This window comes from Protomyctophum parallelum (genome assembly GCF_964188405.1).
Source record: "Protomyctophum parallelum genome assembly, chromosome: 5".
Classification (NCBI taxonomy): domain Eukaryota; kingdom Metazoa; phylum Chordata; class Actinopteri; order Myctophiformes; family Myctophidae; genus Protomyctophum; species Protomyctophum parallelum.
The window spans coordinates 30,968,806-30,985,831 of NC_139702.1; the positions used below are offsets into that span (position 1 = coordinate 30,968,806).

General features: G+C 43.5%; 1 protein-coding gene across 1 annotated transcript; it reads right to left on the reverse strand.

Moving 5' to 3' along the window:
* Positions 1-327: 327 nt before the first annotated feature.
* On the reverse strand, positions 328-9,645 carry LOC310858323 (uncharacterized protein; the record flags this gene model as incomplete). The annotated part of the gene is made up of 4 exons (XM_083764428.1): positions 9,520-9,645; positions 9,193-9,321; positions 6,445-6,593; positions 328-1,242 (listed from the first exon to the last, which is right to left on the reverse strand). Exons 1-4 carry the CDS (start codon positions 9,635-9,637, stop codon positions 328-330), a joined length of 1,311 nt encoding a protein of 436 aa, XP_083620554.1. The 5' UTR covers positions 9,638-9,645.
* Between the last annotated feature and the right edge of the window lie 7,381 nt (positions 9,646-17,026).

Genomic DNA, 17,026 nt, shown 5'->3' on the forward strand with positions numbered 1-17,026 from the left:
GTCTTTTAGTAGTGTAGTGTATTTCAATTGAACCACCCCCCCATCACTCCCTGGCACGTGCCGGACATTGAAAGCCTGTGTACAACGCATTCCAATCAACGATCTGAGAGTGTACAAAATACAAATGGAATCAAATGGACCATAACGGTTTTCATACAGTGTCTCAGTTAATTAAAAATACAGCCAATACAGACGAAAGCCATGTGAATATCACAGAGACAGTACACATGAGTTACCAGTAGCTGAAAAACTAGAGTTGCCATCAGGTCCCGTCCAGACTCCAGGAGCAAAACTCACGTTCCACCATGTCAACTTTCATTTTGACCTTCAGAAGCTTTTCAAAATGGTCCCACCGACGTTCTGGAGGCCGGCGGTGGTGGTACCCACAGTTACCGGGGCGTTTTCCAGCCCGCGGAGCCACTCGGTGCACTTCAGCACCACGCGCTCATCGGCGCCACAGTCTTCCTCCTCTTCCTCGTACTCCACGTCGTCGTACTTGTGCCGCTCGTTGAGGAGTGAGATCTTCACCAGTGAGCCGACGTCTCCCGGCAGGACGATGTCACTGTTTTTCACAGCAGCTCTGCTGCTGCTCAGCGTGCCATGTTTCGCCGCTGCAGGTTGATGCCGCTTGGAGACACTTTCCCGCCCGTGCCGGGCATCTGTGGTGGTGCCACTGGTTAATACGTCGGCTTCCCCGGTGATGGCGTCGTTCTTGGCCGCCAAGCATTGCTGTCTCTCGTTGCTTCGCCGCTGCAGCAGCAGGACAGCCTCTGGTGTGAGAGTCAGTGTGAAGCGGGCCCCTTCCTCCTCCTCGTGATACCTACTCTTGACCGCCGCCTGGGGTTCGCCCTTGAAGAGGGCAGAGTCCAGGCTGCCATGGCAGGAGGCAGGGATGGTTCCCGAGGACAGCCAATGGCCCTTACACTTAGCGTTTAATCCCGACCCCGACGACATCGCCTTGCTGGTCGGCAGGCGGCTCCTGGGCTGGCTCTTCTTCCCCAGGTGCCTCAGGTTCGACGCCAGCCTCTCCGTCACCGAGCTGCCCCGCAGGTCTTCCACCGGCGCCTTGGTTCTGGCCAAGGGGACGAGTCGGACGACGGTCGTCACGGGTCTCCCTTTCCCAGTCAGTCCTGCAGGCACGGGGGTGGAACGTGTGCGTGTGAGCGACACCGGTGGAATGAAGGGCATCTTGGCGATGCACAGCAGCAGGTAGGAGACAAACAGTGTCTTGCGGTTGAAATGCTGGAGGAGAAAAGCAGGTATCAAGGAGCAGAGGATAAAACGATGTTCTGTTGCATCTTCTTGGGCCATACGGGGTCAGCTCAGCAGGCTGGTGGCGTGTCGCCTCCGGGGTTGTCCCGCAGCCAGGCACCCGTTAATGCACCTGTCACCTTATAGGACTGTGGCCGTCGAGGCGTTCCTGTTCCAGTTCTTATGCCCCATATACGATGGCCTCTACATGCACATAGTGTGTGTGTGTGTGTGTGTGTGTGTGTGTGTGTGTGTGTGTGTGTGTGTGTGTGTGTGTGTGTGTGTGTGTGTGTGTGTGTGTGTGTGAGAGAGAGAGGGAGAGATCCTCTCACGTGGATTGCCTTTACTCAATTAAAGGCTCAATGACTTAAAACAGTAATAATCCCCTGAAGTCAACACTGAGAGCACGTCACGTTACCTATAATATGCATGTGTGCAATTGTGCATAGGTATACACATGCACACATGATGTACATTTACAGCTAAATATTTTAGATCTTCAATTCTTCATCCACTTCATCATAGTGTGTGGCAAACCAGGGGAAACAGCCAGGCCTATTCCCCACAGAATGAGGCTGCGGGAGGTGATAGAGGCCAGGGAGTATATCATGGGAGCCTGGACATGGACGCACCTGCAGCCGGTAATCACCAGAAGATTTTAAATAGCCGACGCCCAAGCTGTTTGGTGAGTCAGTTTGAACTAATGGAGGAGTGAGGAAGGAGGAATCACTCTGTTCATGAGGATGCTGGTATGAGGGAGATCTCACAAGTGAGTACAAGACTTAACTCTAACCTTTGGACCCACTTGGATGTGCTGTGCGTGTATTGTGGCTCACCTGGTCTCGTTCTCTCTCCCTCCCTCCTAGGCCGACTGAACTCCACAAGGGAGAGCCACACCCTACAGCACTCTCCACCAACTGAGTAAAGTAGTCACTAGCTCTCTCTCTACTCTACCCACAGGACTGCATGTGAATAGAAGCCCAAGCCCCTGACAAGAGGAACCCTGTGTTGACGTTTTGCCCCGTTTTCCCCTTTCCCTAACACTTAAATAAAAGACAATTTAAGTTTGTTGAATCTGACTCTGAGCCTCTTATTTTATTGTGAATCTGTGCCTATTCTCCCCTGGGTTGCCACAAGTGGTGTAAATTTTTCAGGAGTCTATGTTGTAGCAGTTTTTTATGAATAAAATGCAATTTTGACCAATCTGTATATATGTTAATACAAAATGTCTGTGTCACCTCAGGATGCAAGCCTGCTCTATTAGCTCAATTGTAAAAATGTCAGCATTTCACAGGAGTTCACCAAAAAAATTACATATTTTCTATCAATTACTCTCATTCCTAAGCCAATAATTGTATGACCGGCAGAGACTGTCTCCTACTGACCATGTGGCAGTAGGAGACTCATTTGAGTCACTCAAACTGCAGCCAGCCGGTCATCGAATTATTGGCTCAGGTATGCACAAAAACATCTCCAATAATTGTAATTGATATAGAAAATAAGTGTTTCTTTGGGATGAACTACTCCTTTAAAGCAGGAAACCAGGTTCTTTATTCTTTATTCAGATGGATCCCCATTAGCTGCCACCGAAGTAGCAGCTACTCTTCCTGGAGTCCATGACAAACAATACATATAACACAATATTGGGGCAGCGGTGGCCGAAAGGTTGCCTGTTCGATTCCCCGGACGGGCAGGAGAAATCTGGGTGGGGAAGTGATTGTCATCACTCCCCGCAACTTCTCCCCCTGGAGCTGCTTAGTGCATGGCCAACAGTATAAGACTGTGGTTGTACTGGTCAGCTCCCAGGTTTTAATGTGTGTTTCTATGTGCAGGTCGTTGCTGAAAATGAGCACTTGTGCTCAGCTAAGTTCTACGCTGGGTAAATGAAGGATAAAAAAATAAATATATATAACAAAAGAATAACACTGCACAATCAAATCCGGGATAGAAGAGGACTGCTGCTTATTGTACTCGCACCCAAAATTAAGCTTATTGCCTCCAGCTGCAACAAACAAAGGGAGTTACTTGTGTTGAGGATGGAAGGGGAAGCACAATTTGCCAGCTCACTGACAGGGACGCAAGTTGAGGTTTTGAGTACGATGTCTCTTTTAGAAGATCGTCTTTTCCAGTCTCCCAGTTCAGTCATGCTGCTGGGAGCTGTTTTCAAAATCAGGATATTGTTTTGTCCTATAGGCTTGACCTCAAGGTTGCAAGAAGGTCATTCTTTCCCTGATGACCCGGTTAGGTCGAAACAGGTTTTCTTTCCCTGATGAAGACCGGTTAGGTCAAAACATGTTGGCAGTTGCCTTTTTAATTTAATAAAGGCTTTCCTCCTCTTTTTAACTTTGAGTGCCCGGATCGTCTCTTTTTTTCTTTATGCCTTGATCGCGTTTGATCCGTGTGAGCACCTTTTTATCATCATCACCTGCGTTGAGCACCTGGTTAGTTTTTATTTTTCTCCTTGTAATAGGTTTGTTACTGTCATGCACTTACAATGTGGCAATTAACATTGCAAGCAGTGAAATCCTTAAAAAAAATAGCCACTCACAAAGAAGTCATGCAAATAGCATGTTGAAAAAAATAATGAAAAAATTTTAAAGTGTGTGGGAAATATCATAGCTTCATTACACATACTAAGGAACTATCTTAAACCTTTTTTGTTACAGTATTCATTTTTTAATTATTTTTGAATTATAGATGTGATGCGCTGTTGTGAGCTTGTAGATCAGCTTTTTTAAGAGATTTGGTGTGGAGGGAAAAAAGAATAGCGAAAATTACAGACTGTGTTGGGGAACCCCAGTCAAGGACATACTGTATAATATAGGTTTTAATCAGGGGCCTTAGCTGATAGAGAGATAAGGGACCCCACTACAGTATAAAATTGTGCTGCAGATGTAGTGATTCACTGCAGCACTGAGCTGGATTTAAACCACAGTCTCCCACTCGCCAGAATGACGCACAACCTATCATGCCAATAGGGCTCTACACCAAACCTTTTTGCGAAAATAGCTATATTTGGATAACTCTCTACTCGGAATAGGGCCGGGATGCGAGGGTTCAAGTGGTTAATGTAAGAATAATTATCCCATGGTGATTTGTGTGATAGGATAGTAGTAACTCAAGGACCCCCTGTCGAAGATCCCTGTTTTAAGTGATGAACTGGTTGGGGGCAGAATTGTTAGTGTAAGCAATAGATTTGTAGATTGCAGTGCACTGTAAGCAATAGATTTTCACTGGCTGTTTTCTTTTGGTATGAGATTATCCTCAAAGAGGGCTGTTATGTATGGGGAATTTGTTCAAGAGTGCTCCTTTGATCATTATTTTTGGGAGGTCTGTTACTCTGTAACATCTTCATGACCTCCATGCCAGCTGGCAGACCAGGCAGACTTCAGAAATTAAGTTTAACTTTTAGAGTTTAAGTGAATAAGGTCATGGAGAGTACCTTATCCACTTACAGTATGTTCCTCTCCTGCCAAATAACCATATCATTCACATAATCTTTGACTTTTGCCAACCATTTCACCGCTTAAAGCCTTTGAGCAGGCTTCCCCGGTCCCAAAATCTATACAACAAAGCTCTTTTCTGAAAATAGCCAATCTATAAGCTCTCTCCAATTGCCCATTTTCACCTATTATTGCATGCCCAGAATAGACACTATAGGGTTCATCAGCTGAGAGATGATATAGGCTATGCAATGCAAGACTGACATCTTTGAAGTACAGTAAGTATTCTTGCATTTGGTTGATTACTTTTAAATTTACCTTCTGTCAAATCTAACAATTTCATCTCAAGTTTGGTGAGAATGTTTTACCATTTTAAGTAATTATTTTCTCTTTCGTTGTTTTAACAGGTATAATTGTTGATACTGTCTTGGGGGGGGGGGGGGGTGTATTAAGAAAACACAATTGAAGAATGAACAATTTACCAAAAACATTTATTTAATTTTTTTAGGCATTGCAAAACATAGATAAAATACAATGTTACATGACTGAACATAACTTCCTTCCATCATGTGTGGAGCTTTACACCCGTTATCAACCGATATATAAACACGAAACATTTATTTAATTTTTTTAGGCATTGCAAAACATAGATAAAATACAATGTTACATGACTGAACATAACTTCCTTCCATCATGTGTGGAGCTTTACACCCGTTATCAACCGATAATCAGTATCACCAGTAGGTTACTTATCAAGACGATGCAATCGACCTACGGCATGTATACTGGAGCCTACTGGCTGCAATTAGGAAACACGGAAGTGAAACTGATTTACGTGGCCGGTTAAGACTGATATGAGTGGGATTAGGGTTAGATTTTGTCGGAAAACACGAACGTCTCCACGTTTCCCCAATCGCAGCCAGTAGGCTCCCAGTATACATGCAGCAGGTCGATTGCATTGTCTTGATAAGTAACCTACTGGTGATTTTCATTAAAATTCTTGGTTATCAACTTCAAGTTCACACTACAGGTGCCAGATCCAACCCGTGATTTCCAGAAAAACAAACCCAAACATTAAGCTAATGGCAGTGCAGCCTGTCTATGTGTGTGTGTGTATGTGTGTGTGTGTGTGTGTGTGTGTGTGTGTGTGCGTGTGTCTAGCAGTCATGAGCAGCAGGTCGCCCTGTGTATGTGAAGGACTCGATGACAGCGAGGGCAAGTGTGGTAGACATCCTTAAAATGGTTGACGAAGAATGGGATCAAACAGCAACCACACAGCATCCTACAGGGAGAAACAAAAAGGTTGGCCAAACTACACCTTGAATGCATGCATGTGACCTATGACAACTAACTAGGGGTGTGTGTGTGTGTGTGTGTGTGTGTGTGTGTGTGTGTGTGTGTCTTTATTTGTGAGGGCCAATGTCCTCAGGAAATTAGCAGTGTGAGGAAATTTGAACTATAGTCCTCACAAGAGAAAGTAGTTTTACGGTTAAAAATATATTTTAGAGTAAACATTCAGGTTTAGGTTATCTGGTTGGTCGTCTGGTGTCCAGGTTACAAAATAGAAGATCTAAAAGCTTACAATGTGCTGCGAATTGCGATGCATTAACAACAGAGTTAATCCATACGTCAGGCTCCAAAAGTAGCATTCATCAAAAAAACGTCCTCGTGTCAGTACTATAAACTGTGTGTGTGTGTGTGTGTGTGTGTGTGCGCTCATGAGTTTTCCTCACCCACAAAATATAAACACGAAACACATGAGCCATGCGTGTCTTCCAGCGCAGTACGTGATCTGAGTGTTGACCTGGGTTTTACAGGCTGGGCATGCAGTCAGTCCAGACTCACGCAGCAACTTCCCTTCATAGCTGACAAACCTGAGCGACGCGTGAAGGGAGGAGCCTGAAATAGAGAATAACCGGTACAATGTAAAATCCTGTGTTATTGTGGATAGTTCACCCCAAAAATAAAGTTTTTTTAAAAAATAAGGTTCAGGTACAAAAACAGGAAAAGAAAAGTGCAAGTGAAGTGAAGTGCAATACAGTTCAAGGTCAGCTGTTCAGCAGCCGGACTGCCTGGGGGTAAAAACTGTTACTGAGACGGGTGGTACGAGATTTGATGCTCTGGTAGCGTTTTTTGGAGGGGAGTAGTTTGAACAGGGTATTTGCGGGGTGGCTGGTGTCTTCCATGATGTTATGGGCTTTTTTCATACAGCGAGTGGTGTAGATGTTATGGAGACTGGGTAATTCTGTAGTGCCGATGATTTTAGCTGCTGTTTTAATGGTCCTCTGCAACCTCTTGCAATCCTGAGCAGTCGTGTTACCGTACCACACTGTGATACAGCCAGTTAAGACACTTTCAATTATACAGCGATAAAAGTTCACTAGTCCTTTTGTACTTAAGCCAAAAATGTTAAGGCGCCTCAGAAAGTACAGTCGCTGCTGCGCCTTCTTGAGGATGTACTCGTTGTTGAGTGACCATGTGAATGTGTCTGTGATATGTATGCCCAGGAATTTAAAGTTATCAACTATGTCGACAGATGACCCTTTGATGGAAATGGGGGTGTGGATGCCTTTGGACTTCCTAAAGTCTACAATGATTTCTTTGGTCTTATTGGTGTTAAGTGAGAGGTTGTTGTTATCGCACCATAGAGTTAGATCCTCTATCTCCCTCCTATAGGCCCTCTCATCACCGTCGGTTATTAGTCCGATCACTGTGGTATCATCCGCAAATTTAATTATGATGTTATTCTCGTATCTGGCGACACAATCAAACGTAAACAAGCTGTACAGCAGAGGACTGAGGCAGCAGCCTTGGGGCGCACCGGTTCTGGTGAGAATTGTGGATGAGCTTCTCTCTCCTATGCGAACACACTGGGGCCTACCCGTCAGAAAATCAAATAGCCAGTTACAGATGGAGCTGCCCACACCAAGGCCACTGAGTTTCAACACTAATTTAGATGGTACAATAGTGTTAAATGCGGAACTATAGTCTATGAACAGTAGTCTGACATAAGAGCTTTTCTTTTCTAGATGTACCAGGGCAGTGTGTAAAGCAAGAGAGATTGCATCATCCACAGATCTATTTGCACAGTAAGCAAACTGTAAAGGATCAATACTAGCAGGAATTATGCTCTTGATATAAGAGATAACCATTTTCTCCAGGCATTTCATGAGAACAGATGTCAAAGCATCATCATCATTTTTATCCCAAGATTTTGCAACCCGGTTTTCACCCAGTGCCAGTTATCCTTAATGTAATCCTGGGCGCTACACTTCCTCTGCCAACCTGGGGGGCCAGCGGACTGACCTCATTTTTTCACCTGACAGGGGGGAATTTCCCTGGCCGGACGTAGCGCGTGGAAGGATCACGTTATTCAGACCAGTTCCTTTCCCCTCCATCAGGCGCCCCGGCTGGCCAGGGGGAGGTAGTTTTAGAGACCAGGATTACTGCATGTTTTTGTGAGGGTACCTGTGTGAGGGACACAGGGAGAACATGCAAACTCCACACAGAAAGGCCTTTTCGCCAACCCCACCTCGGGTATGGGCACTGATGCCGCGGAGGAGGGAACACGCCCCCAGCGTCCCCAGCGGGAATCGAACCCAGGACCTTCTAGCTGTGAGGCGACAGCACTACCGACTGGCCACTCCCCCCCCCCCCCCTATCGATTACTCAACCCCCCCTCCCTTTTTTGTCACATTCCTAAACCAATAGTTAATAGTTTTAATAGTTAGACACTCCTTTGTGTCTCCATAGGGAACCACTGCTAGTCATCAAATTGGCTTAGGAATGCAACAAAAACAAACGTCTCCATGATAGAAAAAAGGTTATTTGGGGGTGAACTACAAATGGTTTTACCATCCATCCATGTACAGAATACAATAAACTAGCTATCCTTCAATTTATATTATCATCATTACTCATAAATATATGTACATGCATTATCATTTAACAATCTAGATGCATTTTTTTTTTTCTAATGGGCAAAAGAGGTGGCTGAAATGTGCCAGAATAATTTGTTTTATATTAACTGTACAAAATGTGACAATAGTCGAAGACATTGAGGTGGGATCATAAGGCCCTAGATCATAGACAGAGAAGTGATAAAGACTGTGGCAAATTCAGAGGCAGGTGGAGTGCTGGTCAGCCCATGAGGAGCGACATTAGCCCTCTGATTCTGATAATGGGATGAGCAGGTGTTGCATAATAAATATGCTGCATAAACCTTTGAACATCTGTTCGGTGCAAAGTCAGTGGTTCACAAATATTCTCATGTCAAGACACACAATTATGTGTATTTGGAATCAGACCTCCATCTCTGTCAGGGACCCTCATCAAAGAAGACTTGCGGTCTCGTGCAATGTTTTTCATATACTGTATGTTTTGATGCAATCTTAACGAAATTGCTGGGGACACCCTGGAACCTCCTCAAGGACCCCTGGGGGTCCCCAGACCCTACTTTGAGAACCACTGCTGTTATGTAAAAGACGACCACCAGAACCTTGTAAAGATGACCGTGTTGTCTCTGTGCAACTGCCGCCACCAGGAGATAAAGAGAAGGCAGGTGGTGGAGGAATCTGGCTGAAGGGTGGGTGAACGTGGTAGCTCCTCACACCTGTCTGACTCTCATCTGGAAAGGTACACACAACACCATGCACATGTTAACTTTAAACCCATTAAGACCTTGAGGCCGGTTCTACAAATGCTTTCTAAATAAATCAGTAGTTTTTAAAATAGTTTCGTGCCCCCCAGAAGAGGACCCCCAGAAGAGAAGAATCGCTCGACAAGTCCCAGTTTGGGACTGGGAGAGAAATAAATACAATCTTACCTGGTGTGAAGTAGGGTGGAGGAGATGGAAGTTGAACACTTATTTTTGTGACCTCGGTCACCATAGCCTCGGTACCCAGGCTTTTATTTTTGTTTGCATTCGGCTCAACTGACTCCATGTTTCTCAGTTGTATTTGAAAGTTGGGAATTTGGGATGGGTGTGAAACTAGCTCTGGAAGCAGCAAAAACTCACTTTGTAGACCTACCAGGTGTGTTGGAGAGGTGCTGATTAGAGTCTCTTCTGATTGGCTAAAATACCTATTACCTGTGTAAATAATCAGGTGGAGCCTCACTGCAAATTCCTTTACTGTTTTAGCTTAAATGTAAACATTTGGTCCCTGATCCGAACCTTTTAAGCGGGCCTTTCACACTAGGCCCTTTTGTGCAATGGATAATCAGTGGTTCTCAAACATTTTAATTTCAAGGACACCCATAACTCTGAGAGTGTACAAAAGGGGTCCATTTGGTAATAAAATAAATAAATAAAGAGCGAGCGTGTTTTAAAGAGAGCCTTCCAGGTTACCCTGAGCTGAGACGACTTAGGCTAGATCATTTAATCCATAGGCCTACTGACTGGCAATTAAAAAGGTTAATATGTGTGAACTAGTAAGAACTTCTATGCTATTTTGCTTTATTATTGTTTTTATGTATCTTTTTCTCAACCCAGATTCGGCCCCAAACAAGGGGTTAATAAATTTAGTTCCTATGCCACAACAATGTGGGACGCCCTACCAACAGCCATTAAGAAATGTGTATCCCTGGCCTCCGTCAAAACGGCTCTCTAAGAGCACTTGCGGATGGCTGCAATTTGAAATTGGCCCCTGTAACAAAGTTAAAGTTTCCGGGCCCTCCCCCTCTATTTTTGAGGGGCACTATAGCCCCTCATACATTCAGCTAGTGTAGATTTTCGTCTTACACAAACATTAAATTCCCATTGACAATGAATGGGCAATTTTACGTCATAGTGTCTGATCAAATAGACGTTGTTACGATGATGATGTTGTGTCATGATGATGTATGATGATAAGAGCGCCCCTCACTTCACACAGGTGTGATTTATTTCTATACTGTACACACATATTCCCTTTTCATAGACGTGTATATTTAAATGGAGGACCCTGATGTAAACAAGTCTTAGTGCTGACCTGTACCATCTCCTTGGACTGTATACCCATTCTGCAATCAATGTATTGTTGCCACATCATGTATTTTGTAAGCTGCATGTTGCATGATGTAACTAGAAAAAGTGCCCTTCTGGGCACAGGTCTCCACCAGGAGGATAGGAATGTAGGACATTGCAGCTTGCCTTCATCTGGTGGTTGGGTAGCAGGGCAACACAAATAAACGAGTGCATGACGCGACTTGGCTTGTTGTAGCGCCACCATCAGGCTGTTGAAAACTGTCAAGTGGCATTTCTTCCTCAGCCTAGTGGGAATATGCGTGCACAGTTTCATCGCAATCGGACGCTGCGTTGAGGAGTTGTGGCGATTTGTACAAAGCGGGCTACTCCTGAAAACTGTAGGAGCCAATCATGGCCAATCAGGATGGAATATGAGAAATCAAACAAACCTGTCTTGATCACATGACTATGGAGATCATGTGTACCGATTTGCGTGAAATTTGAATAAAATCTGAAGGAGTAATAATAGAAAATGTGTTTTACATATGTCGGCCTCCTGGTGGCGCTATAAAGAGCAGATGTGAAAAATTCCAGGCAAAGGTTTTTCCTTGGCCTCTAGGGAGTTGGCATACAAAGTTATCCACAGATCCGTGCAGTTAGAGGTAAAAACACTTTTCGGCCAGTTATAGCGCCACCTTGAGGCTGAGTTGAAATTGTTCATGTGGCATTTCGTCCTCGGCCTAGTGGGAATGTGGGTGCACAATTTCACGGAAATCACGCGATGTGTTCATGATTTGCAGCATTTTGTTTGAAACTGAGCACTCCTGTGAACTTTGGAAGCCAATCTTTTTTTTTGAAATTATGTTTTTATTTTGGTCATCGTTTGCAAGTATTATGAACATCTTCACAACATATGATCAAGTGAATAACAATTGCATATAATATATAAATATATAGATATGTTTCCTATGTGCTCAATGGTGACCAAAATTACATTTTCTCTTTTTTTGTAAAGGACAAAAACAAAAAGCAGACAAGAAAAAAAAAAAAAAAAAAACAGACAAAAACAAAAATCAAAAACATCTGGGCAGCTTTGCAGGGAAAGGGGGAGCTTTCACAAACTTACAATACACTTATTTGGAAACAAAAACAGGGTCATACATTCGGCAAGATACAATAAAAGAAATGAGAGGAGTGAAAAAATAAATAGAAACAAGAGTAGGAAGAGGCACAGGATGAGTGATGACAAACTACCTATTCAGCAAAAGTCTGATCGGACAGGTGCAATATATTCAGTCCATTTAGTCCAGATCCAGAGGAACTTTTCTTCCTGTGATCTGAGTGAGTATGTCAATTTTTCCATCTTGTATATGTCATGGATTATCTCGATCCATTCTTCTACTGTGGGTGGTTGTGGCTGCAGCCACTTTCTAGTGATAGCCTTCTTGCTAGCGACCAGGAGGGTCAGAATTAATTTTCTATCATTAGCATCAAATGAGTCATATGGGAGGTTACCTAGGTATAATGTATCGAACTGAAAGGGGATGATGATCCCAAACACAGCTTCCAAATGATCATGTATTTCCTTCCAAAATGTATCTAGAACTGGACATTCCCAAAACACATGAAAATGGTTCGCTGCATTGTGATTGCATGATCTCCAGCAGTCTACTCCTGTACCTCTATATCTCTTTTGCAGAGGTGTTATAAAATACCGTATATGATTTTTCCAATTAAATTCTCTCCACATGTTTGAACATGTTGACTCCCAAAGCGAATTGCAAGTTTTCTCCCATTCTTCTTCAGTTATGGTAAAATTCCCTTCTCTTTCCCATTTTTCTTTGACATATATCGTATTTTCAGTTGTGTTCTGCTGGAGACCATTATACAGTCTAGAGATAATCCTACTACATGTAGGAGAGTCTCCTGCCGACAAGAACACCCTCATGAGGTCTGAAGACTCCAAAAACAAGGCACCGCTCAGAGTCTGATTTATATAGTGTCGAAGCTGTAGAAACCTGTAAAAATCACTCTTATCCAAGCCATGTTTCTTCTGAACAGATTCAAAGCTCTTGAGTGCCCCCTTGTGTACTAAAGTGTAGTAATTGGTTATACCTTTAGAGATCCAACCCCTAAATCGACAATCAGTTCTGTTTGGAATAAATTCCGTGTCGTACGCACACCATCTCAGCATTCTGGCACCATTTTTGAGGTCACGTTTTTTCAGTGTTTCTTGCCAAATCTTTAATGCTGTATTAATCCAGGGGTTATTTCTATCTTTCATATTTTTTATTAACCTATCATCCCCAATTATGGCGGCTAGTGGTACCTCCCGAGCCCATGCTGCCTCAATGTCTTTCCACCTTGCTGAATATGAAGGCGTACACCAGTACACAAGAGTCCTCAATTGAGCGGCACAGTAGTAGTCAAATAGACAGGGGAGGCCCAGTCCCCCTGCTCCCCTTTTTAATTGTAAAGTTTTATATCTAACTCTGGGTCGCCTCCCCTGCCATATGAACCTGGATATTAATTTGTCCCATTCTTTAAATTGGTTGGTTGTCACCTCGACTGGGAGGGATTGGAATAGGTACAGTAACCTTGGTAGGATGTTCATTTTGACCGAGTCTATCCTGGAACTAAGACTCAAAAAAGGGACGAGGCTCCAACGCGCCAGATCGTCTTTTATTTTATCATTCAGGGGGCCATAATTAAGATCTGTTATTTTAGATAAAACTTTAGGCAGGACAATTCCCAGGTACCGTATCGAGTCTGCGTCCCATTTTAGGTCGTATTTCCCCAACATAGTCTCAGGTGGATTATAGTTAAAAGTGATAACCTGGGTCTTCTCAATATTGAGCTTGTAGCCTGAAAAAGATCCGTATTTCTCTAGTCCCTCCATTAGAGTTGGAATCGATTGTGTGGGCTGTGTTGAATATATTAATAAATCATCTGCGAATAATGCCAACTTGTGTTCACCGTCTGCCATGTTTACACCTTTAATATTTCTATTTTGTCTTATCATTTGACTTAATGGTTCAATGAAAATTGCGAAGAGGCTGCAAGAAGCGCTGCAGCCCTGTCTGACACCACGTTCCAGAGTAAAAGATTCCGTCAAGTCACCATTAATTTTTATTCTAGCAGATGGATTTTTATATAACGCCTGGAATGTCTTGATAATAGACTTATGAAACCCGAACTTCTTTAATACCTTGAATAGGAAGCTCCAAAATACTGAATCATAGGCTTTATGGGCATCAAGGCTTAGTAAAGCTGCCTCCTCTCCACTCTGGACTATTTGGCTAACAATGTGTAGAGTTCTTTTGATATTATCTTGTGTTTGCCTTTGGCGAATGAAACCTGTTTGCGCTTTTGAAATGATACAAATTAAAATCTCATCTAATCTTTGTGCCAATATGGACGTGAATAATTTATAATCTAAATTTAATAAACTGATGGGTCTGTAACTGTTACACTCGACTTTATCCTTTCCTTCTTTCGGAATAACTGAGATTATTGCTTCCTTCCAGGAAGACGGTGTCTCCCCTGTCTGCATTACCCAGTTAAAGGCTCTTAATAGAACGGGTACCAAATCCTCTCTCAAACCCTTACACCTCATAATAGCGTTGCTTGGTGAACAGCATTTTCTTTTTTATTTCCTGTGTCCCCAAATCCTCCAAATTGTTCCTTATTTCCTTCATCTCCCGCTTTACCCCGAGGTCCAGGCTATTGGCATGATTTCTTTGTAGGTGTTTCAATTTAATTTCCAAATCATGTGTCAGTTGTCTCCTCAGTTTCTTGGCTTGAGCAGTGATGGAAATAATTTTGCCTCTCATCACAGCCTTAAGGGCGTCCCAGAGCACTGACGGTGTTACTTCACCATTGTCATTCAGCTCAAGATATGTTTCTATGTCTTTTTTTAGTTCAGCTTTAGTTGTTGGATTATTTAAAATACTTGAATTAAATCTCCATAGCGTGGACCTCGGTTTTCCATTAAGGCATATAGTCATGTAAATAGGGCTATGGTCTGACAGAGCTATCGGGCCTATGCTACAGTGCTTTATTTTGTGAAAGTCTCTATTGAGAACGAAGAAATAGTCTATCCTAGAATATACCGAATGTGGAGCACTATAATGAGTGTAGTCTCGGCTGGTCGGGTACATTTCTCTCCAAACATCTATTATTCCTACTTCCTTCATCAATGCAGTTGCTTTCTTGGCTATGGGTTTGGGTTCCGGATTGCCTCCAGAAGCATCCAAATGTGGTATTAATCGAAAATTATAATCAGCAGCATTGATGAGGATGCCCTGTGATTTTGTCACCATTATATCGAATATTTGTTTGTAGAATGACCAGTCGCTTCCTGGAGGGGCATACACATTCAGTAAACTTACTATGGTCCCCTCTATTTTCCCTATTATCAATACAAATCTGCCTTCCTTGTCTTTAACCTCTGATATGTGTTCATAATTGACTGTGTGTGAGATCAGTATGGCTACTCCTCTCCTGGGACCGGACTTGTAAGAAGATGAGTATACATATTTGAAACCTGACTTGTTCAATTTGGCGTGCTCTGTATCATTGAGGTGGGTCTCTTGTAAATATGCTATTTGTACCTTGTCCTTCCTCAATTTCGAAAGTATCCTTCCTCTCTTAATTGGATTAATTAAACCATTTACATTAAATGAAACTATCTTTATATCCTGCATTTAGGTTATGCCCTGCATATTCAACATGTAAGTGAAAAGCATCTCCCTAGTTGCCCAAACAAGCTGCAAATATACAAAAAAACATACAAGAAGAAAAATATAAAATAAAATGAAAAGTGCATCTCTAGACTTCAAGGTAGAGGTCCCTCGTGTGACCCTACACCAGCTCAACAAGGGTAACCCCCCCTCTCTAGGCTGGCAGGGGGGGGCCTTAAAATTAACAACATAGTTAGGTCTCATGTTTTTGCTTCCCGACCTATTAGTATTTTATCCTTTAGTAAACCCTTAGGCTAGGTAAATATATATGCATACGAATTATTTACCCTGTTTTTCCTAAACCAAAAAGAAGAAAACATATTTTGACTTTAAATTGGACTCACCATACCCAGTGTCATTTCTAAACCGTGCATTCATCACGTTCTCATCTCACTAACTGTTACTTATCAGTGTCCTGTCCTCTGGCCTCTGCATCTTCGGGTGGTGGTGGTGTTGTCCCTCTTCTTTTGAAGGTCTGCAGCTTGTCTTTGTAACTCGCGTTGTATCTCGGCCGGAGTGCTCGTCCGTCCCCACGTCGGGTGTTCTTCTGCCATGTCAGTTGTCTCAGTTGTTCCATCAGTGTCCCCGGGGTTTGAATCACAGTGATAGAGAAGCCTCTCTTCGCCATGTCTTGTGTTGCCTCCTCCGCCGTGTCGTAGATCTTGGTTCCCTCGCTGTAGTCCACTCTTAAACGGGCTGGATGGAGAGTTTTAAATGATATGCTTCGGTCCTTCAATAAATGGCGTGCTTCTGCATAATCTCGACGCTTCTGGAGAACACGTGGGGGGTGGTCTTGGTCTAGATTAATTCTGTTGTCCTTCCACGTGAAGCCTTTTTTCTGCCACGCCGTTCTGAGCACCATTTCTTTGGTTTTGAAACTAAGGAATTTGGCCACGATAGATCTTGGTGGGGCGTCTGTCGGTGGTTTGGGGCCTAGGGAGCGATGTGATCTCTGTATGTGGAGGGGCTCTGTGTTCGGCAATCCCAGCCCCTCTTGTAGTAGTTTTTCCACGAAATCGTTCATTGATGTGGAGTCACTTTCTTTCCCTTCTGAGACCCCATATATACGGACAGATTCGCGTCGGGAGCGACAATCTTGGTCAATCATTTTGGTGTCAAATTGAGCTAACAGCTTTAGCATCTCCGACGTGACGTCCTCTGTGTTCTGGATTCTTTCCTCCGCCTTTGTGATTCGACCCTCTGCTTCATCCATTCTTGTGTTTGTTTTCTTGATTTCTTCTTTAATATCTTCGAGTTGGCTTCTGTTATCTCGTCTGAAGTCCCGTAGTTCTCTGAGGACTGTAGCCAAGTCTGTATTCTTTTCCTCTGTGCGGGCGCCGCCATCTTGCCTCTCGTGCTGCTCCGGAGAACTGCTGTGGCTTCTCTCGCCTCCGCCGTGTTTGTTCGGAGTTTTGGTGGGTTTTTTCTTAATGCCTTTGTTGTTAGACATTTCTGCCCCTCTCTCGTTATTTTAGATTAAAGTTTGAACGATAATTTCACTGTTTGTGGGGCTCTCTGTCAATTTCTGGTCGGGAGCTCCCTCACTATGCTGCTATCCTGCTGGCGTCATAACCGGAAGAGGGAAGCCAATCTTAACCAATCAGGATGGAGTCTGAGAAATCTGAAAGACCGGTTTCGTTGAATGG